Genomic DNA, 24,111 nt, shown 5'->3' on the forward strand with positions numbered 1-24,111 from the left:
TTATTATGTCCTTTATTCGAACACTGTATTTACCTTTTTTGATGATTTATATATAGTTTAACAGTGTTAACGGCTATCTTGATATATATATATATATATATATCTAATATATATATATATATATATATATATATATATATTATTGATTATGTACAGGGTTAAGGGTTATGGGCACGTGCGGATCCTTTTTCCAGAACACACAAGGTGGTACGCAAATGATAAACCATATGCCAACAAAGTCAGTGTTTAGAGTCGAAGTAAAAACAGAGACTGACGCTACCAGACCAGAGAGTACCATTAGATCACATAATGGCGTCATAATACATGCAAACCTTAAACCCTCGGACGCCCCAATAAAAGCAGAGGATGTTTCACAATCTCAACACAAGGAGGGACTGATTTTACCAATGGAGAAGGACAAACAACTTCCCCAACGAGAGAAATATGTTAACAACAGAACATCGAGGTTGTATGACCTTACCATTCCATTTCAAAAGACTGAGGTACAACTAGAAGACCAGGAAGTACTGAATGAATTGAAATCCAAAATAACAACTGCTGTCTATTTTCTCAAAGATGCTGATAACATAATTAGCGAAAAGGTTTTAGAATGTCTAAAGTTATGTAAATTTACCTACTGTGACGAAAGAATTCGCCTATATCGCCAAATTATTGGAAACCATTTATGCGATTTAGGCTATTCTGCACTTTTTTGTAAGTTCTTGACCGAACTTCAGAAACTTGACCTCTTCAACGATGAAAATAAACTTGCAGTTGATATTTTTCGAACAACAAAAGCTATTGCATGGAATTTCACAAACTTTTCAAGAGATTTGTGCATTGAACTCGGAAAAGCTGGTGTGATTCCACTGCTTTTGGCAAACTTCACTCAAAAAGAATTCCTTCCATCTAAAATCACAGAATCAATTTTAGTTCATATGAAAGGAACCTTAGGGATTTTGAGCAATATGATACGACTTTCTCCAGGTAATAGACAGATAGCGTGTGAACATGGTGCAGTGAAGCTTCTTTTGGATTACTCCAAGGTTGAATTCACAATGCTGAAAGCAAAATGTTTCATCAATCTCTCGTTCCTTATTCGAACCGATGCAGAGGTAGGTCTTCTAGAGAGCACGGGTTCTGTCATCAGACTCATCATCAGCCTTCTCAGTACATCTCTAGCTTCGAATTCCGGATGTGCACGAGGGTTTGGTACCTCAGAGATTCTACTGGCTCTGAATAATCTTGCACTGAACGATAAAAATAAAGTTAAAGTTGTGGAATACGGTGGTCTAACTCAGCTGGCGAAAGCTCTGCAGCTGGAAACTCCAGAAAATAAGGATTCAATTCAGATACTTTCAGCAGAGCTAACGTGGAAATTGTCGTTCATCGAAGAAAACAAAGAGAAAATTAAAGCAGAGAATGGTCTGGTTAATGGTAAGTAAAATAATTGGTAATGATTATAAATCAGTTAATTTACATACAATGTTATATACTTCGTAATTAAAAAATATCTCAACCTGCAACAAAAAGGAAAGACTGTAGTTCTTTTTAAATCAGGCTCAGGAGCCAAAAAAAAAAATACCATAATGTTGTACAACTGATTTTGTTAAGACACAAAAAGGGTGTTGGATGATGAACTCGGAAATAGTTAATGACACAGATTTCGAATATTTAAAAACTAGGAGGAAAAGTTGAAAAAAAAGGTAGTTACGCCCTCTTACACCCAGTTTTAAATAGACCAAGATATACGTACTGACCAACAGATCGAGACGTCACGGACAGTATGTATTTTTGTTTGCTTAAAATAATTTTTTACTTTTGTTAATTTTATACTTTAGCACTTGTCATACTTAAGACATCGGCGAACGGTAAACTTAAAACGGCATGCTCAGGTGCATTGTGGGAAACATTCGAGGGGATATTTGAAGAAGAAGACAACACATCGACTAACGTTAAGACAACACGTCTGAAGAAAGGTCGCCACGTGATGATCAGTTACCAATGGGATGTCCAGGCAAGAATAATTCAATTGAAAGAAAAACTCCAAAAATCTGGTTACAACGTTTGGATGGACATTGATCAGATGGGTGAGTGTAACGTCACAGAAATTGACATACCAACATTTTCTAACAGTATATCATTTTGTAAGTATATAGTATGAATTTATATTTCAATAAGAAACACTGCACATTACAATATATTATTAGTGCCGCTAGGCATCAGCACTCATCAGAAAGCAACCTAAGTCATAACTGGTTTTGGGTCTGATGGGTAAAATAAGAGGGGTGGGAATAAAATAAGGAAATGTCAACCACCGTAGTTTAGGCTGCGCAGCGTCAGTCATGAGCAGGCTTGCCGTCTGTAATATTCAGAGACTCATAATTTAATTGATAATTAATAATCAGTAAATTGTATTTTCTATTACAGAAGGGGACTTATTAGGTGCAATGGCGGCTGCCATTGAAAATGCAGCAGTTGTATTAGCATGCGTGTCTCAAAAGTACAAGGACAGTACAAGCTGTAGAACAGGTCCGTCCATACGTACATATACATAAGCAAAGACCAATATAATAATTTATACTGCACCAAGCGTAAATAACAATCTATTTCTGATTCATTTAATAGAAGCAACGTACGCATATAAACAAAATAAACCAATTATACCACTACTTGTTCAAGCAAATTATACGGCAGATGGCTGGCTTGGGGCACTCGTGGGAACTCTAAAGTATTACCCGCTCTTTAAAGATTTCATGGTTGCAACAGAATTTCCAAAAATTACGAATGAGATCGGAGAAAGAGGCAAAGTTAACTCACACTGTAAAGGTAAATTTGGGGCTAATTGTAATTACTGTGTAAGCCTATAAAATGATTTCAAAAAATCGCAATATTCATAGTATTTAACAACAGTACAATCTAGAACATCTATCATTGTTGTGCTGCAAAGAGCTGGATTGCAGAGAACACTATTACGTGATATCATATCGGAATATCGGATGATATCGGAAAATGCGCTATGCAGGTCATATTCTCAGAGGCAGTAGCAATCACAATTCTAGAAGGAAAATTGAGGGCTCGAGAGCTAGAGGAAGATAAAAATTTAATGGAGTGATGACATCAATAGATGATGCGTAGCAACTTCTTACATGGAGACAAAGAGATCAGCAGAAAATCGTACCGGCATTAGATGTAGAGACATGGTGGCCAACCTTTGTATCGAAGATGGCACATGATGATGATGATGTTGATGATGATGATGACAATCTATAAACAGTGGTGTAACTAAGTTCTGAGGTGTCCTGGATTGTGAGTACAGTCGTGGTCCAGATTTAGTTCCCTCGCCGAACGCCATCCCTGGCCCGAAACTATTTATAAAAGTGAATATTGTACAATTTACTATTTGTTGACTTATGTAATCCATAGTGCCATTCACAGCCGGGCACCATCCATGTCATAGTTTGATTGAAAGAAATATTGATTAATAATGTATTGTGTATTTTATATTTTACACGTTATAGTTTTACTTATGCAAATATTCCTCTCGAGCATAGATGTAGGGTCCATAATAATGATAGCTTATGTAACTAAAATAACCAGTATACAAAACTATGATCATTTAGCAAACAAAACCACAACACAGGTCATATATTTAGCGTTTTGGTTGATAACAAGTATCATCAACGACATGTAAATTCATTTATGGCCTATAATTATAATTATTTCCTTTTTTTTTTGCAGTGAAAAACAATGTTTTCTACAATACATTAACATTTACAGAATAGAATAAACTAAAGCTTAATCTACCCTATAACAAATTGAAATTCTCAAGCAAACTAAACAAAATCTTAATTTAAATTAGAAATATAATTGATTTTAAACACTAATTCCTTGTAGGCCAAAGTGAACATGATATAAATGGACACTTTAACTAGATGCGATGTACTATTTAACATGAATTAGGCCTATATCAAGTTTTTAAATAACGCCAAGTACCATGTGATGTGTTTGCATTTGGTAGGTCGTTACCAATTAGCTTATAAACAGTTTAAATTATTTAGTCAATTATTGGTTTATTAAAGGCAGACGACGATGACAATAACGACCTTAACGACGACGATAATTATGAAGATGATAATGTGTTGGCAGGGCATTAAACATGATACCACTTTTCTCTGTCGACGCAATGTTGCTCCTTTAGCAGTGCAAGGGCAGTGGAGCCCTGGGCTTATCCTGGGGTGGATGGTGCTGATGCTCAACATACTGCCTTTGAGTATCTGCGCATACTTATATGGGGAGCAACACTGCCTCGATGGGATAATTGGTATACGGATTTTGCTTCAAATTCTTCTGGGAATTAACATGTATTTTATTTAATTTTGTGGTTAATTGACACTGCGCATTGAGCACCATTGGTGGAGATGTGCGCTTTATAAATCTTTATTATTATTATTATTGTTATTATTATTATTATTATTATTATTATTATTATTATTATTATTATTATTATTATTATTATTATTATTATTATTATCATCATATTATTATTATTATTATTATTATTATTATTATTATTATTATTACTTTATTATTATTATTATTATTATTATTATTATTAGGCCAGCACCCCCGTCATGGAGAAAAACCAAAATTCTTCGGGGAGAAAAAAATATGTATATGTATTTTCTATATATTAGTAGACTACTCTAAAATCGAATAAATAAGCCTTTGAAACCTATGGATTGTCATATTTTTCGGGGGCTTCGAACCTTCAACAACATATTTGGAGCGACACCCGACACTCTACTCTCGTTGGGGACATCGGGGACATCGGACAGCTCCCCCTCCCCCTCATCGACGGGTAAGTCTTTTCGCGACCCCTTGCCGGATTTAAGTGATAAGACACAAATTCAGAGTAAAGCAGGTATCAGCCACAAGGGGCCCCTGTTCAGGGTGCGAGACAAAATCCCTGGCAAACGCACTGGTATTGAGTAAAACAATATTTTAATGCGAATTACATTGTCAGGCTAAATTTGATCGACTGGCATGAAGATGGGAAACTGCATACATTAGTGCTGTTACAGATTTTTGTTCGCTCTCCCATCATAATTTTGTGGAACTCAGAGGACGATTCACTCTGTCTGGTTATTTTCATCCATCATGATGATACAGCTGTTTCTGTGACTAATTTTTACAACTAGGCATAGGGCTATTTATTTAAAATTTGTAACCATTTAAAATTATACTGTAGGCTTACAGTATTACATAAGAAATAGACGATTATAAAATCAGATTTTATGTACGTTTATTTACAATCTAGTCATATGAATTGTTTTTTATATAATTTCATTTCTTGATAGGGGTGCGGTTCTGCTTCAGGATCCCTGACCCTTAGGACACCGGCTCACCGAATTTCCTGAACCGCAGATAGTTAAGCCACTGTCTATAAACAATGAATAAAATTGATAGTCCAATTGTTTTCTTTCAGACATCGTTGTTCTTTCTACAATGCAGGAGGGTAACACCAACAAAACTCGGGCAGATCTTATCGACAGGGCGGTGCCTGCAGGCCCTATTTCCGATAAAGTTTCGGAGTGGACTACAAAACAAGTTAGTGAATGGTTGAAACGAATTCAAATGGCGGAGTTATGTCACGCTATGAAGCAAGTAAATGGCAAACTTCTGATTCAGATGTTTAAGATGTCGAATAAAGCTCCTGATTTCTTCTACACAAGATTAGAGAGAGATTTCAAAATGAACAATTTAATGCAAATACTTAAATTTTCAAGCGCCATCGATGAATTACTAGATTAAAAATATATATTTTAAACTACCATTATCATCATCATCAACATAATCATAATCGTAACCACCATCATCGTTTTGGCCTATTATTAATTTCATTATCACCATCAACCTTTATACTTATTATTTGTATTATCATCCTAACTCCTTTAAGGGTAATCCTATAAATGTATAAGATGCTGAAGGATTAGTTCCTGACACCACCCAACCGGATATGTTGTGCACGTATTAATCTCAACAATTTCCGGTACTGCGTACAAAAACTGAAAGGTCCACTAATTAATCTCAGATAAGATAGTATAATACCTCCAAGTATCGAAATGCACGCCATCGTGTCGGGATTCAATATTTCGACATTAATTATGTCATTGAAATAATTAATGTCAATGACAATAATGATAATGATAATTAATGTCAATTGACATAATTAATGTCAATGACATTAATTATGTCATTGACATAATTATTGTCGAAATATTGAATCCCAACACAATGGCGTGCATTTCGATACTTGGAGTATGTATTATACTACGTATCTTACTGTGTACAACAAAAAAAAAATAAATGTGGCTTTAAAATTATTAGTATAAGCAAACGAATCTATTTACCTCATTATTTGACTATTGGTTACTCATTAGTGTATATGCATGACAAAATAAATTTCAGTATTCTACCAAGGGCTACATACATATCACGTGTAATTACCAGTTACAGCACATGATGTATTATTTGTTTCGAACTGGGGGCCTTCTGCTGTCTATTCTGTCTATAATGTATGTAGAAACTGAATTAATTGATCCAGGCGGTAGGTGGAATGTTTCTAGGGTCATTATGCTTGTTTTGACTGATGAGGAAAATTTGATTTATCATAGAGGTAATGTATTATATAGGCCTGTTTTAATTGAATAAAAAAAATCAATGATAACTTTGTAATTTGTAGTGTCATTTACAGCTTCCAATCTTGTCAGATAATTTCTTTCAAATTTTTGGTTTTCATATTTTTTGGCGAGCACTGTGATAATGTTATAGTGTAGTTTAAAATCTATTTTCAATTCTATTTTTTGTTTTCTGTTCATGCAAAACGCATAGATTAAAAAAACTAACATTATCACTATGAATATAAATAAGAGTTTCACCCAGTCATAATGATCAATGGGTTGCAATTTTGAAATAATTTATTCAGGTGGGAATTTAACTCACGACATCCAGATAACTTTATCTGATGTCATACCACTAAAGAACCGAGCCTGCGCATATGACAGTTAAAAACATATTTTCCTAATGAGTTTCCCAATGAAAATGGTATTGCTCAGTTACTGCAGTATCCGCTGTTCAAATGACGCATATTATCACGTATCTATAATATACTGTACAATTCAGATTTTTTTTTTCAAATAAATACGTAGGCCTACAGTAATTATAATTGTATGTTAAATGCCTCAGACTCGAACACAGTCAACAAAACCTAAAACTAACAAACCATCTACACATACAATACAGTAATAGTTAATCATTTCCTAGGTGTCCATAAACGATTGTCAATCGTGGCGTCATCACTGCAACTCCCAATGTTATTTGCCTATTCTCCACCGTCCAATAATTTTTCAATTAGTGGACGCTTGGCTTGATTTTTTTAGATTCGTGTGCAAAAAAATAATCATCATTTTTTCGTCACCGAGAAGACATCGTGCACAGCGATGAAAATTGATTTGTAATTGAAAAATACTTTCGTAAAACAAGCGTAATGAGGACCCAAAGAAAGTTACTTCAAATTCAATATTAAGTATGAACAAATAAAGAATTCATTGAATAAATGGACCCTCATAAACAAAACAATCTGAACGTTTAATAGGAATATTGTAGACCTATTTTAAAGACTCAAGGAACTGATTTGGATGTAGGTCTACGTCCAGGCAGAAGGCCGCCGAGACCTCCTCTTACAAAGCCGTAGTCTAGCCTGAATTCATCGCACGATTTTTAACTGTCTGCATGCATCGACCAAATAGGTCAGTGATTGTATTCTCTCTTCGAATGCTGACATTTTTATTTCTTTTTCAATCAAAATAGCATTACAAACAAGTTCTTTCTAACACAACTACAATAATTATTCATCGTATCCGTCTGAATATGTACTGCTGATGTGTAGTTAACGCGTACGTAAGGAGCACAGATCAGGGGATTCAAAATGTTTTCCAACCCAAAATTAAATGCGGGTACTGGGGTCCTTCCCCGGGAAAATGTTCATTCCTAGATGGCCGGAAATGAGCTTTCCCGACTTCTGAGCTAGAAGTCGTTTATTTTAATGACCCGGGTAAGTTTCCCCCACCCCTGGATCCGCCACGGCACTAGTTGGTTATCAAAAACTAAAATTAAAAGACGGTGATTGACTTCTAAAGTAATTAGCAGAGCATGCATCGTACACTAAAGGAAAATTATTATACTTAGGTTAGATTTAATGCATTCAAAAAATTTCCTTCAGGCCTTGTAGGCCCTCAGGAAATTGTTTAAAGCATTAAATCTAACCTTCGGATAATAATTTTTATATAGTGTACTATGCGGAGCCCTATTAATTGCTTATTATAATATTTCATTTTGTTCCATTGTTCAAATAAACTGCTTATGAGTATGAAGGTTATAAAACGGAAGAGATACACTCTAATATAAAATGACCCCTATGCGTATTATGGAAGTGACTCACGATCAACCTGCATTGTCGGATGAGCTCGAAAAACGTCTGTATTTTCGGCTAGCCATGGATGAGTGTGAAACTGATGTTTCAGATGCGTCTACCACCACTAAACCATACTTTTTAACAGCATGGTAAGAAACTTGTAAGCAATTTTAATATTTTGACATTTTAAATTTAGGCCTACCGTGTTAGTTCAGTATCAAAGGAACATATCATATATACGAATTGTGATCGATCATGCATCCAAAATACGGTACGCATTAATTATTTACTTGCATGCGCGGTTCATTCACTTGTTGTATTGGTAACTTTAAGCACTTAAGTCTCAGCTCGCTGGATTTTCATTCACACAAATTTGTCTTATATTCAGCAATATGGGCGACTTAATGACAGGCACGTATCTAACGCAATGAGCACTTCAAGATATGATTTGATTAGTATAGTTTAATAGCAACACATTTTAAATTCATTGGTAAGAACCACTAGTCTGACCCATAGATGAAAAACACAGGGCCTTAGCCCCGGAGGTAACTGTTATTTTGTGAATGCTTACTATCAGTAAACACAGCTCAAAGCTAAGCACGGAGGTACAACAATATCAATGACATAGACACATTATATAAATATTTAGACGAATATATAGGGATAGGGGCTGTCTCTTATACACATCTAGATGTGTATAAGAGACAGACCCAAGCTACTATGAAGTATTATTCTCAACACGATGTTTATAGTCACTTTTTTTTTTAATTTTCAGTTGATTATTGATATGGGGTGTGGAACCAGCCTACAGGCGAAAAATCAAATATAGGCCTATACACAAAGCGATATTATTATAAAAAAAATTTAAAAAATGGCAGATGAGAAACAACAAAATGATGCAGATTTGATCATAAAGGAAAGAAACGAAGTAAATGAGAAAGACCAAGGGAAAAATGCTGTTCAGGATGAAGACGAAAATTCTGGAGAGAAACAAGATTTTGACAATGATATTAAGTTGTATGAGCTCACTATAGGAGCTCAAGTTGTTGAGGTGAAACCAGAATTCCAAGAAGCACTAGAAGAATGCAAAGATGAACTAACTAGAGCAATGGATTTTCTAAAAAACACAGACGATCTTAAAAATGAACAGGTTTTAAGCAGTGTGGAAATGATAAAAAATAGTTATTATAATACTAAGCTGACTACATATCGTCCATTACTCGGGGAGCACTTATGCAACATTGGATTTCCAGAATTATTCATTAAATTTTGGATTGAGATAAATAAATTGAATATATTTGATCCAGAAAATGAACAAGAAATGAAAGTTTTGAAAGCCATGAAATCTCTTGCTTGGAATTATTCTGATGCTTCAATAAAATTATGCGCCGAGCTTGGAAAGTTCGGTGCGGTCCCATTACTTCTCTCAAGCCTCAAGCAAAAAGAATTGGTGCCAGAGACCCTAACAAACCCTAATATTATACACGTGAAGGGAAGTCTAGGTATATTAAACAATATGGTACGACTTCATCCTCATAATATTCAACTCTTGCGCGACAATAATGCTGTGAAGCTTCTCCTGGACTACACAGCTGTAAAATTCCTGATCTTAAAAGCCAATTGCTTCATGATAATTTCGTTTCTTATCACCGACGAAGAGGTGAGCTTACTGGAGAACACTGGAATTGCCGTTCGATTCATCATCGATCTCCTTACCACGTCCTTGACTGCAGGAAAAGCGCGAGGATACAGCACTCTGGAAATACTCCTCTCTTTGAATAATCTGGCTCTTAATGATGAGAACAAAGTGAAAATTGTGGAATACAATGGACTTGCACAGTTGGGCAGGGCACTCAAAAAACGCACAAAATCAATCCTTATTCTTTCTGCAATGCTTATTTGGAAACTATCTTTTATTGAGCAAAACCGTAAGAGAATAAGAGAAGACGAAAGCCTAATAAATGGTAAGAATGAACGTGTATATAACACAGCTTTAACTATTTATTTATAAATACTAAACACATTATATTTTCATTGCGGATTTTTTGGGCTCAGTACGGACTTTAAACGTATGCATTTTCTTTTAGTTTTAAGGCGTATGCGGATTTTATAAGTCCGCAATGACGATATAACGTGTTACTATTTGTATTTTACATAATCATTTGTGACTCTACTTCAGTATGATAATTTAAAATAACAACTGTCTACTTTCTTTTATTTTTTTTTCATTAGTTTTAAAGCTTAACAAGAGTTCTGACGTTCCCAAGGTGCAAGCAACATGCTCAGGTGCATTGTGGGAAATATTTGGAGGACAACCTGAAGTAAATGAAGATAGTACACCTATTATCATCCAACCATATATCAGGAAAGGCACCCATGTGATGATTAGCTACCAATGGGATGTACAGCCGAGAATTATTAAGTTGAAGAAAAAACTCCAGGACGCAGGTTACATCGTCTGGATGGATATAGACCAGATTGGTGAGTGCAGCCGTATTATATTAGTAACCATATTAACATTATATTTGCATGTAACTTGATGACTATTATAGTCAACAGGCAAGCCTAGGTACAATATACAATGTATATGACAAAAAAGTAATAATCAAATAAAGTTGCGATCTTTGGTTGCGTCTAGATAGGAGTGATGTTTGTCCTATCTGACGTGTTATCGTACCGAATACTCAGTAAGTTCTCAAAATACTTGTAAAAAAAAAATCGCTTGCACATTTGCAATACCCGCTGCTACTTGAGAATCTGATTCAACATTAGTTAGTAGCGTAAGCTACGTAACCATTTATGACACCATGGCTAGTTATCTGGAGGTCTTGGGCTCAATTTATAAGTATTTGGGAACGTACTGATTATTCAGTACGATAACATGTCAGGTTGGGCAAAACATTACTCTAATCAACATTACTCTAATCCAATATGAACATCTATTTTCATTAGAGGGCGACATTTTGGGTGCAATGGCTGCCGCTGTTGAGAATGCTGCCGTATTTTTGCCGTGCATTTCTAAAAAGTACAAGGACAGTACAAGCTGTAGAACAGGTTAATTCATTACATTTTTACCTTTAAAAAAATAAATATGTAGGTGGAAAGTATATTTCATTTATATTATTTTTTGTTACAAGTGAATTACAAGACACTATGTTGCATACTTGAACTTTAGCAGCTGTCCACACGATCAAATGTTATATTACAAAATACAAAACTGTTGTATGCCACATAGCCATGATGTGCCTATATATAGTCATAATTTGATGTCATCATGACAACATTTAGGCATGTTATAGGTTTTTATCAAATAAACAATATATAATATCTAATGTAGTGGTCATCTGTTTTCCTTTGCAGAAGCAACATATGCTTACAAACAGAAAAAGTCGATTATCCCCTTGATAGTGGAAGAAGATTACGTGCCTGATGGTTGGCTTGGAGCTCTTATTGGCACTTTAATTTACTTTCACTTATTTAACGACTCCAAGCTGGACACAGAGTTCCAGCGTATTATAAGTGAGATTGGCAATCGAGGAAAACAAGAGAAAGGACATAAAAGAATACACCGTAAAGGTAATTGCAACACTTACATGTCAATAGTGAAGCATGGAGGAGGGATGGCAAAAAACCTGTTCAACTAAGTGGGTTAACATACTGAAAATGACCTTTAGGTTTTCATTTGAATTATTTATGTCTGCATTACTAATTTTTGTACAACCCTGCGTGAAAGAGAGAAAATGTAGATAAAGAACACAAGCAGTGTGACCATCATCAGCGTCAAACGACTTTTCGATACATCTTGATGTATTATGTTTAATACATTGTCTTATAAATTGTTGTTTTGATCTAGAAATTGTTGCTGTTTCCACTTCATTTGAAAGTTCTTCAAATAACAGAGGAGTTGATTCAGCCGACAACCCAGTAGCTCCGACTTCAAAGGTCTTGCTTCCAAAGGTCAAAGCTGACATCTCCAACTGGACATCAAATGATGTTAAGAAGTGGTTGAAAGAAATCAAACTAGAGGAATGTAGCTCTGCCATGAAGGATGTTGATGGTGATATCTTAACCAGGATGTACACGATGTCGAAAGAAGCACCAGATTTTTTCTACTCAAGATTAGAGAGAGACTTTAGTATGATCCATTTGATGCAGATATTGAAGTTTTCCAGCGCTCTAGAAAAACTTCTTTGTTGAATGTAAATTTGAGTGAGTACTTAATCCAGATGTAAAAGATGTCGAAAGAAACACATGAGTTCTTGTACAAAAGGTTAAAGAGGGAATTTAATATGGACCATTTGATGTAGATACTTTAGTTTTCAAGTGCTCTACAGAATCTTCTGTGTTCTGTGTAGATTTAAGTAATGATTTTAAATTAATACGTAACACAAATATATAATATATACTTTTTTCATCTAAAATTATCCTGTTATTTAATAAAGTTTTTTGTGAAAAATCGAGAAATCAACAAAAACATAATAGTTTAACTCTATCTTACTCAGTATCTTACTCATCATAAAACTGTGAGAATCATATTATAGTGCAATACCTGTCCGAGTACTCAATGGACCTTTCCACTTAACCCCACCAACAGACCTTTCCGGAGTATCAATCAAACTTAACAACTGACCAATCAGGACAGCGCTAGGAATACGCGAACCTCTCACAAACACACGTGTTGTCTCACAAACGCACGTGTTCGTGTATGTTTTAACACTGCCGTCTTGTGGGACCTTAGCGGAAAGGTCTATTTAATATTGTTGCATAAGGTCCCACAAAACGAGTGTAAAAACATACCAAAACACATTGTAAGACAACATGAGTGTTTGTTCAGATACTCGCATATTCGTGGCCCTGTTCTGAGTGGTTAGTTGTTAAGTACGATTGACCCTCTCAAAACGTCCATATAATTTGTAGGAATCTATCAACGATTAAGATACTAGAATCAACTATTACAGCATATTGGTACTTGCTGTATGTAGCTATTAATATATATATATATATATTATATATATATAAGAGACAGAATCCAGGGTCCGAATCAATGTCACATACTTGAAATTAATTATGGTAATTTCGTCACCAATTTCACGAAGAAACACAAGCTTCAATTTATGGAAAAACAATGTTTTTAGAAAAACACGTTTGGAGTGGACTACTTCACAAATTCGTAAATTGTACTATCAAGATATCAAAAGTTTGAATATTTATTTACATATTATTAAAGATAGAGAATAAAACAATTCAAATGTTTAATTTATTTTTCTTTTCTTAACTTTAATCAACTTGTTAATTAGCGTAAAATGTTTCTGTCTGTTCGTGAAAACGATGAGTATTTACCCAGCATAGTGTTTACACGTACAGCGATGTTTGTGTGTCTTCGTGAAAGCGAAAATCTCATTTTAAACGCCGCGTACGCGCTCGGTTGTCAGACATAAACATTGTTTTCGCCTGTTTTACCATTGTAGTCAGGGGTGATATACTAGGTTTCCTGCTAAAACCCTTTAATGTTTTTACTAATAATTACAAACTGATGTATGAGTATAGGCCTATTCCATGTTATGTTGCAAGTAGGGTACCGCTAATCCTAGGAAAGTTAAGGAAATAAATCTTTTCCCTCTAGCCCTACCCCAGCCAGGGCATTTTTACATTCGTGGGTTTAACACGTTGACTGCCAGACCTTTTTTTAAGGTTCCTTCCCGTGTGCCAAAACAAGTTTACATGTACAAACATGCTTTTTTGAAATTTTATCTAGTCATATGTCATCAAAATGAAGTGTCTAATAAATTGGCGGGAAAATATTAGGGGGCGAGTATACTCGTCGATGGCACTGTAATAGAACTTTTTACTGACTATGCCAAGTGCGAGTTATCTCGTCCGCTTTTTGCATGGGTTGGGATATGTTAAAAGGGCGTCCCCACTTGTACCGCTCGAGTGTACTACCGGCAAAATAACACAACAGACATATATATGTCATTTGTACGTTGTCGTCTAGGTGTATCTTCCCCGAACTACCAACCATTGAGTCTGTGGTTCTACAATGTATAATAAAGAAGTTATAAACGCTAGAATGTTTCCCCCGATTTGACGAGTATACTCGTTCCTGGCGCCCTCAGCAACACCCTGTGAGCGAGTATACTCGTCGCTGGCAGCCAACGTGTTAACAGACCTCTGCAAGAGCTCCGGTTTCTATGCTGAAAAGTATCATCTAATTTCTGTAATACAATAATGTACCGTTATTTTATTAATAAGCTGAATCTATCCTACATTATCTACCAAATATATTATTTTAACATCATTATTATGTATATATACATAATAATTCCCTAATATTTTAAGCATATTATAGCATTTTATATATAATGTACTGTTATTTTATAATTATAAAGCAGAACCTGTACTACATTATCTATCAAAGTTTTTAACATAATTATAATGTATATACACATATTAATTCGCTAAAATTTTTGCATATTTCTATTTAAAAAAAACGAATCTAGATACTATTAAGTCATGATGAGATCCTAAACAAAATATGAATTATCTATCGTGTTGTAGTGACAGCACTAATTGTTTGTTTTTTTTTTCTTCTTTTTCTTTATTCAATATTTCATAGCTAATTTGTTATACGCAAATTTGTACACTTTTCAAAAATTATATTTAAGTATTAAACTGCTATTATACGGTGTCAATTTACATCTTCAAAACATACCAGTTAATAAAAACTACCGTATATGACACGACGTGTTTTGAGGTGAGACCGATGCTGCTTAATTTTAACCGAAAATACTATAAGAAACAACGGTTGCGTACATCAAAACTATAATTTGTTCGGGGGTTAAGATACGATATCAAAGACTACGATTTTATGCAGCTTTTTTATAACATTTACCGCCTTCTATAGAGCGATATATTAATATTACAATTGTAGTATCTGTTTCAATTCGTTTTATTTCGGTACAAGCCAAATTCTCAGAGAAAATAAAAAAACCCGGGGAGTTCAATCTCGTATCTACGAGGGCTTCTATATTTTGGCCAAAACTCCATTCTCAAAAGATCTATTTGTATAAACATACCGTATGATGATGAAGGTCGTTCAGCTCCAAGTAGATTCGTACCATATTCCCACCAAAAGAATCCATTTACTGACCTAGGTGCCTACTGGACCTCTGACTTTCATAAACAAACCTGGCGTTCCAAAATTACACACAGAAACAACCCACCCCCCCCCCTTTTTTTTTAAAAATTAGATTTAATTTTAGCTAAAATTGAGCTGATCCAGGCAGGAGGAGATTAGAGAATTTCGGATTAAAGAATGGAGGAAATGCGCCTTATTTTAAGTGTATTACTTAAAGACATCACACGTATGAATGTAATATACGTCATACTAAGCCACAAGGCTGGTGATTACATAAAATATCAATTTTTTACAGTTCATTCCGATACCATATTTCAACATTCTGGGTACGTAGTCGATAAAATAAGATGGCCGACACTAAAACGAAGTAAGTTGGTGCTGAATGTTTTGGCGATTGTTTATGGCAATGAACAGAATACCATAAAAAAATCATGACGTATTATTGGACGAAGAATGTGTGACGAGTTGACGATGATGACGTTTTCTTTGAAATTTGTAAAACTCATGGTTATATTATTATGATATATTATTGATATGGTGTTAGTTTTTGTCCAATTAGCGGCATACCTGGTTCTGACATTGACGCTGAATTGGTAAAGAACGACGAAAAACTTCAAGTCTAATTATTATTATTATTATTATTATTATTATTATTATTATTATTATTATTATTATTATTAATATTATTATTTTTATTATTACAAATACTATTAGTATTATTATTTTATTATTATCATTATTACTATTATTATTTCTCTTATTATTATTATACTAGTGAAAATAATAATAATAATAATACTAGTAAAAATGGGCCTAATAATAATAATTAGAATAATAATAATAATTATTATAAAAATGATAATGATAATAATAATGATTTTTCCTACTTTTTTTGCTAACGCAGAAAAAGCCACTAATACCACGGGAAACAAGTCTAATTCCGATTTTTTTTTTCACAAAAAAAAAATAGCATGATTTGTAAACACACTTTATGTCTGGCTCAGTTCTTTAACATAAACTAGATCTTAATGCCATCTCTGAAGGTCAGTAAAATAATAATAATAAGATGGTAGAATTATATATCACTATATAGTGTCCGAAAGGTCAAGAGAAAGCCACCTTTGAATTATGCAACGGAAATGACTGCTAAATACACGAGATATCTGAGAAAGCTCCGGTTCCTATGCTGAAAGTATCAATCTGTAGTACAATAATGTACAGTTATTTTTTTAAGAAGCTGAACCTGTCCTACATTATCTATCGAATTTGTTATTTTAACATAATCATATGTATATACATATTAATTCGTTAATATTTGAAGTATTTTTTTATTTTTAAAAACACGGGTCTAGATATTATTAAGCCACGATAAGATCCTATAAATATAATACAAATTATCTATCGTTCGCGTGTTGTAGTGATAGCAACTAATTTGCATACACGCAAATTTTGTACACTTTCCACCTATTATATTTAAGTAACTACTATTATATGGTGTTCAACTGACATCTTACCAGTGATTAAAACTATAAGACGCAAAGTCTTTTAAGGTGAGACGTAGGTTGCCTAATTTGAACGGAAAATACTGTAAGTGAATTAAAACAACGGTTACGTACATCAAAATTATAATTTGTTAGGGTGGGGGTGGAGGGTTAAGACACGATTTCAAAGACCACGTTAAGTTATTATTCTACTTTCTTATAAAATTAGCAGTCTTCGATTTTTATATTTTGGCCAAAAATCCATTCTCAAAAGAACCATTCCATAAAGTTCAAATTTATAGGTCTGTGGTTTAACGTAGACGTATAATTTAGGTCAACATTTCAAAAAGCACCAATCGTAAGTCATATGTCTCAATCTGTAAGCAATTCAGGTTTGATGAGAGATTATTGGTATAAGGTAAAGATTATGATATGATTCATAACGATCTTGACCCACCAACCAAGGAAAGTCTGACGTTCTTTATTAGGTCAACATTTTATAAAATATTAACATTATAGCAAAAAAACTTACTTTAAAAACCTAAAGTATTGATGGCTTTTCAGCATTAAATTTACAGTGATTGACAAAATCTGTAATAAAATCATTAAATCTAGTAATATATTAAATGCTCGAGGAGTAAACCATGTAGATTGTTCTGAAAAGAACTGTTGTTTTGTAGAGAATGTCTCGAAATTTCGATTGAGTTGCTTCAATCGTCATCATGAGAAAAATATCTGCAGAGTCCAAATATAGAAATAAAATATTTCTTGAAGAGAAATACTTACGTGATTTGAAAGTTAAAACTTTCTGCTGATTGGTAGAAATCTAAGAAATAGCTGAGGCCAGGGAACATTGAAATTGTTCCCTACTGAGACTAGGCTAATACAAACGCTAGTATTGTGATGGTGGGGCGTGGCGAGAAGAGCCAAGACAGTAGCATTGTTGGATGAAAAGAAAGCCAAAACAATGGCATGGTTTCCAGTGTAACGGGTAATGTGCTGCTTCTTTTAGGTCCGATTATTAACATTCTTTTTAAAATCGATTAATAGCTTTGCGTTTCAACGGTCAAGTTTTCACGCAGCCCTTAAAGATAATTAGCAATTGTAAAGTTCAATAGATTCACTATTATGTTATTAACCCGATAACTAGCTGGATCACAACGAAGGTGATAACTATTATGTAGATTACAAAACTACCGGCACCTCCATTTTCCTTCGGATGCCTTATATACTCGAGTGACTATGCAAATACAACAGTCGATCGTTGGTTACAAAAAACACTAAGATGGCTGAAACCAAAGGAAAGTTGTTACGTACCACCGTGATACTGTGTATTTTGTTTCCCTTAGCCGTTAAAGCTCAGAACACTATCGACGAAAATCATGTGGTTGTATTAAACCAAGAATATGATATCATATTGAAATGGAGAATTGCTGGAGATGATATTTTCTTTGAAATGAGTGCTAAAACTTACGGATACGTTGCCATTGGATTTTCTCCAAATGGTGGCATGCCTGGCTCTGACATTGTAGCTGGATGGGTGAAGAATGATGTAACATTTTTATCTGTGAGTATCTACATCTATATAATAATAATAAAGCTAGTAGTAGTAGTAGTAATAATAATAATAATAATAATAATAATAATAATAATAATAATAATAATAATAATAATAATAATAATAATAATTACAATAATAATAAGTAGCTGGATGGGGGAAGAATGAGGTAACATTTTATCTGTGAGTATCTACATCTATATAATAATAATAATATTAAAGATAATAATAATAATAGAGTAGCTAAGAGATGCTGGAACTGGACACCGTGTGGGAAAAGACCAAGAGGACGACCGAGGAAACGATGGATAGACACAATTAAAGATACTTTAAATAGAAATAACATGCCCACCTTCCAAGAATTAAGAAATAGCGGTGAGATGTTAGACAGACAAAAATGGAGAGTGAGGCTAGCACCACTGACAGGCGGAAGCCTACCTGGGAGCTGAAGTAAGAAGTAAGTAAGAATAATAAATACAATAATAATAATAATAATAATATTAATAATAATAATAATAATAATAATAAAATAATAATAATAATAATAATAATAATAATAATGATAATAATAATAATAATAATGTAGTGTAGTTTTGTATAGCGCCATATCCATGTAATATTAGACGCTCAGGGCGCTTGATATGTGGCCTAGGAACTTGATCAATGACTTTCTTCACCCCTAAGAGTCCTGTCTGTGCTACCCGGTAACCCGGTACTATCAACTCTCGTCGTCCACCTCAGGTGCTGTCGTACACCGGGGTATCCCCTACTCGTCTCGAAAGATGCACGCACTGGGTGGTACTTTATAGTGCGTAAGAGCCATTATATATATCCTATCATGCTACCAAATTCGCCAAGCCAGATATCGACTTGTCCAATGATTATGAACTCCTTTACGGATTTGAAGAAGGCAATAAAACAACAATTGGATTCTCACGAAAGCTACAAACTTGTGACACCAATGATTATACAATCACAGTAAGTCTTATAACTTTACAAAGAACTTTAAAACCTTTCAATAAATGTTTATGTACTTAATTAATCTTTAGTATCCCCTCTATCACTTATTTACTAAAATTGTTCGTCAACAACTATTAAACTATTTACACTAACATACATTATGTGTGTATCATAGCAACACCAATTTTAACTTGGTATAACAACATTATATTCACAAATCGACGGCGGGCTAGAGTATGTGTGTCAAATTCCAGTATAGAAACGGTCAGGCCGGAGTGCAATAGGTGGGCATGTCATGCAAGGTCTTGCTAGGCCTAAATACTATACACATTCTGTATTAGAATACAAATGAAATGAGTACCAGGGGTGGCGCCAGCAAGGGGAGGGGGAGGGGATGCCAGAGCCCCCGTCGGGGAGAAAAAGCACAATTCGTCGGAGAGAAAACAAAATTATATGTATTTTCTACATATTAGTAGACTCTAAAATCGATTAAATAAGCCTTTGAAACCCTAAATTGTTAAAAATTTTCTGGGGCTTCACCCCTGGACTAGCTACTTTCGAAACCATTTAATCGAAGCTCGACCACGCCCACATTGCTTTCGTCGGGGAAATCTGACCCCCCGTCGGTTGCATCAGCCCATTTTGGCGACCTCGCCCTCCCCCCCCCCACTCCTCGTCAGGCAAATCCTGGCGCCTCCCCTGATGAGTAGGCCTACTCTTTAGACTAACGAAATTTATTGAGCTTTCGCTAGTTTGAGCTAGCTTCATCAGTCTGTATTAGGGATCGAGTTCGAGATGGCCGCGCTTCCATTTCTTGAAAACGCAGTAATACGTCGGTTTCACTTCTTGATCGCAGCGTAAAAACAGTTTTTTGGTCAATATTTACACATTTGCACTTTAAGAATACGAGGAGCCAACTCTGTGAATCGTATAGCTTAGTTTTTACTTCGTGATCCTGAGATCTTCAGATTGTCAATATCAAATATCTACAATATTATTAGGGAGCTTTCAATTTGCACGATGACGCTTGAAGAGATTCACTCATGCGTGACCGTCCTCGTTCTCTGCAAAAATGTAGATTTATCGTTCTCGCATACATGCTTAGTAGCGTCATCACGCTGTACGTCCTATCGCGTCGCGCAATCGAAAGACGATTTTTTATTTGAATATAATATTATCATTACCTATAGAGTGACACGTCAAGAATTATTTGGGCTGTGAATGATAATGATCCTCCCAACAGTGGTGATCTGTTGTACCATGGTACAGCTAGGGGCGTACGATCTGTCATTTTGTTGGATGCTGCAACCAAGCTAAATGAGCTTCCTAATGATGCCAACAGCTTTGAACTTCTGGTATCTAATGTGAGTATATCATCATCATCATCATCATCATCATCATCATCATCATCATCATCATCATCATCATCATCATCATCATCATCATCATCATCATCATCATCATTATCATCATCATCATCTCATAATAATAATAATAATAATAATAATAATTATTATTATTATTATTATTTTATTATTATCATTAGCATTATCATTAACATTATCATTATTAATATCATTATCATTATTATTATTATTATTATTATTATTATTATTATTATTATTATTATTATTATTATTATTATTATTATATAATCGTGGATTTGACCAAATTCAGAAACAAGAATAAGCACACTGTACTGTATCCTTCATCCTCTTGCCAACTGTACCTTCATCCTCACAAAAGTACAATGATATTTAATTTTCCATCAATGCTTAGGTGTCTGTGCCGAACGATGATACAACCTACTGGTGCACAAGTTTTGCTGTACCTAAATTTGAAAAGCCTGTTCACCTGTTTCGAGTAAGTACAATTATATAAAATTAAAATTTGTATGATATATTTTTGCTATCTAATAATATACTTTTATCATAAATAATAATATTAAACATTACTTGCTGCGTAATAATAACAGCTAAAAACAAAAACAATGAAAGAAACAAAATTAGCATGAGTAATAAAACAATGTTGTTGTATAATATAATTGGCTGAAGCAGTAATTCATGAGTTTTTAGGACTTAACAACAAAGAATCTGTTGGCCAACTCAGACAGCGTCGTACGACGCAGCCCGACACGATTTGTTGTCGCGTCGAGTCTGTGTGTTAGTTTAAGACACACAGACTCAACGCGACAACAAATCAGTCGCGTCGTAGAATATTAAACATGTTTAATATTTCTCACGACGGCTTAAGACTGTCCCCGAAGATAAATCGGGTCGGGCTGCAGGGGTGGATCTAGAGATGTCCAAAAGGGAGGGGCCGAAATTTGGGCCGATCGAGACAACAATGTCTTACGGGGTTCGGGGCATGCCCCGCGAAACATGAGTGTTCTAGACGCCCGAAAATAACAATAGGGGGGACGGGGCCGGGCCGCCCCCCCTAAATCCGCCCCTGGGCTGCGTCGGCCGACGCTGTCTGAGTTGGCCTTTAGAATATCACCTCTTGGATTTGAATTGTATTGGACAGTCCGCTGGAAATTGTGCAGTATAACTGTTTATAGATTATTATTCCACCGACTGCTATGTCTATAGTGTTAGGCAATGTAGTAGTAGGCCTATGCCTGATCGTGATCGATAGTGAGGACGCACTCCAATTCTGACTTTAAGGATAGGCAAATTCGAGACTTAGTTGGCAGAATAAACACTTTATCATCATCTTCCATTACTGCGCAAACCTCGATTGAGTATGCACGCACAATGTGTGTGTAAATTACTCATATATGTCGTGGTTAAAAGGGAAAGAAGAAACTAATAATATAAGTAGACAAAAATATGTTTAACAAAATAAATAATGAAAAATTTATAAATGAATGAATGAATGAATGAACGAACATACAGTGGTGAATCATTAGATTTCGGGAGACCACAGTTGTCTCCTTAAGCTGGGCTTATGTCGCCCTTGCGACTCGACTCAACTCAACTGACATCAACTGACCTTTGGCAACTTGCCAGCAACTGTGAGCAACTGAGGGCAACTGAGAGTCGCGCGACTGAAGGTGACATATGCGCACCTTGCGATCGAAAGCAACTGAAAAGCAACTAAAAATCGCCAGTTGCTCTCATTTGCTTTCCGTTGCCCATGTTCCATATTGTAGCGATTCAAAGCAACTGGCGAGCGACTGAAAATGCTACTGCGCATGTCGATTTTAAAGTTACGTCACCGCCGAAATTAAGTTGGCGTGGTTTATGTAAAATGTAATTGTGTTTACAAGACTTCTGTAATACCGTAAAACTTCGAATTGAAGCCCTGGGCTTTTTATTTTTTTTTTTAAATTATTATTTATTTTTTTGAGACCTTTGGATGGGCTACTTTTGCAAAATAAAAATGGGGCTTCTTTTTAAAATGAATACTGTAAGTTTGTGAATTTGTACTACTAAACAATAAATACGACCACTTTAACATAAATGTGTATCATGGAGTGTATTAATTCAACTGGCATTAAACCACCTAAACTTACGTTATAAACCAAGCTTGTTTTTAATTTATTTTGTTTTCTGAAATTCATGCAGAGTGTATAGTACTGTACTCTCTCGAAAAGAAGCATAAGTTATCTTGAAAAGAAGCCATATGGGCTTCTTTTAGAGTCTAATTTTGCAAACTTGAGGGGCTTCAATTCGAGATGGGTTTCACAATATTTTGGTTACGAGAAGGCGTGTTGATGAAAAAGAATGGAAATTATAAGAAAGTGTTAAGTCTCTGAAACAGAAGATATCTTTGGATTATTATATCACTGAAATTAAATGGCCATGTTCAATACAAAATCATCCAAAAACGCTCAATAATTAAATATGAGGCTTACAAATCAATCATTGGTAACTTTGACAATGTTAATAGAGTATGGAGACATTTTGTAACAATCAATTAAATATTTAAGGTACACATTTCTTTATAGTTTCAATGATATTCTAATAAAAATTAAGTCTGATGATAGGCCACTATTTATCTTCTAAACAACGAAAAAATATTTTAATTTCGAACGTTTATTCTAAGAAAACTCGATTCGAGATTAAGATAAGTGAATGGAGATACCTAAGCTGCTTTCCCCCTTTCTGTGTCTTCTTGTACATTAAATGTACAATAATTAATTATTGATATAATACTAACATAATCATTTTTTTACACGATTAGTTCATATACAGTATTTTATTTGTACTTTAATAATCCAATTTGTAAAACTAATATTTATGACATAGGTCTATTTCTTAAATTAATAATAATAATTTTATAAGCGTTTTAATTTGAATTGTTCATTGGGTCATACGTAGTAGACCGTGGGTTGAGGCTCCAAAATCGGCTTAGTTTACGAATTCTGTGACCCACCGATCCGCGCTACTTGGCATTCGCACAAAAATGTCAATACTATTTTATTGAAACATAATATAATTGTCGGCAATCGTAAATTTGGGGAAACTGTAACCAAAAATGAGAATTTATCTTC

At 34.6% G+C, this 24,111-nt stretch overlaps 3 protein-coding genes across 5 annotated transcripts in view; all 3 read left to right on the forward strand.

Annotated features, from left to right (window-relative positions):
- The first annotated feature begins 167 nt into the window (after positions 1 to 167).
- Positions 168 to 5,814, forward strand: LOC117108302. Its single transcript, XM_033250280.1, has 5 exons — positions 168 to 1,437; positions 1,842 to 2,090; positions 2,431 to 2,532; positions 2,629 to 2,829; positions 5,489 to 5,814. Exons 1-5 carry the CDS (start codon positions 168 to 170, stop codon positions 5,812 to 5,814), a joined length of 2,148 nt encoding a protein of 715 aa, XP_033106171.1.
- A 497-nt stretch (positions 5,815 to 6,311) lies between these two features.
- Positions 6,312 to 13,488, forward strand: LOC117108331. Of its 3 annotated transcripts, none has more exons than XM_033250316.1 (6): positions 6,312 to 6,679; positions 9,252 to 10,440; positions 10,709 to 10,957; positions 11,429 to 11,530; positions 11,837 to 12,052; positions 12,330 to 13,488. In XM_033250316.1, the coding sequence occupies exons 2-6, from the start codon at positions 9,348 to 9,350 to the stop codon at positions 12,671 to 12,673; spliced, it is 2,004 nt and encodes a 667-aa protein (XP_033106207.1). In that variant the 5' UTR covers positions 6,312 to 6,679; positions 9,252 to 9,347; the 3' UTR covers positions 12,674 to 13,488. The 3 variants fall into 3 exon arrangements, with proteins under 3 accessions (XP_033106207.1, XP_033106205.1, XP_033106206.1); XM_033250314.1 differs by lacking the exon at positions 6,312 to 6,679 and adding an exon at positions 8,495 to 8,625; XM_033250315.1 differs by lacking the exon at positions 6,312 to 6,679 and adding an exon at positions 8,531 to 8,636.
- Positions 13,489 to 18,202: 4,714 nt separating this feature from the next.
- Positions 18,203 to 24,111, forward strand: part of LOC117108332 (DBH-like monooxygenase protein 1 homolog) — a 13,507-nt gene continuing 7,598 nt past the window's right edge. The window contains exons 1-4 of the mRNA XM_033250317.1: positions 18,203 to 18,663; positions 19,486 to 19,631; positions 20,804 to 20,977; positions 21,393 to 21,476. Coding sequence (XP_033106208.1) covers positions 18,381 to 18,663; positions 19,486 to 19,631; positions 20,804 to 20,977; positions 21,393 to 21,476 — 687 coding nt within the window. The 5' untranslated portion in view covers positions 18,203 to 18,380. The remainder of the gene's footprint in view (positions 18,664 to 19,485; positions 19,632 to 20,803; positions 20,978 to 21,392; positions 21,477 to 24,111) is intronic.

Source organism: Anneissia japonica, unplaced genomic scaffold (assembly GCF_011630105.1).
Source record: "Anneissia japonica isolate Jap-2015-1 unplaced genomic scaffold, ASM1163010v1 scaffold426_len1935630_cov189, whole genome shotgun sequence".
NCBI classification, from domain to species: domain Eukaryota; kingdom Metazoa; phylum Echinodermata; class Crinoidea; order Comatulida; family Comatulidae; genus Anneissia; species Anneissia japonica.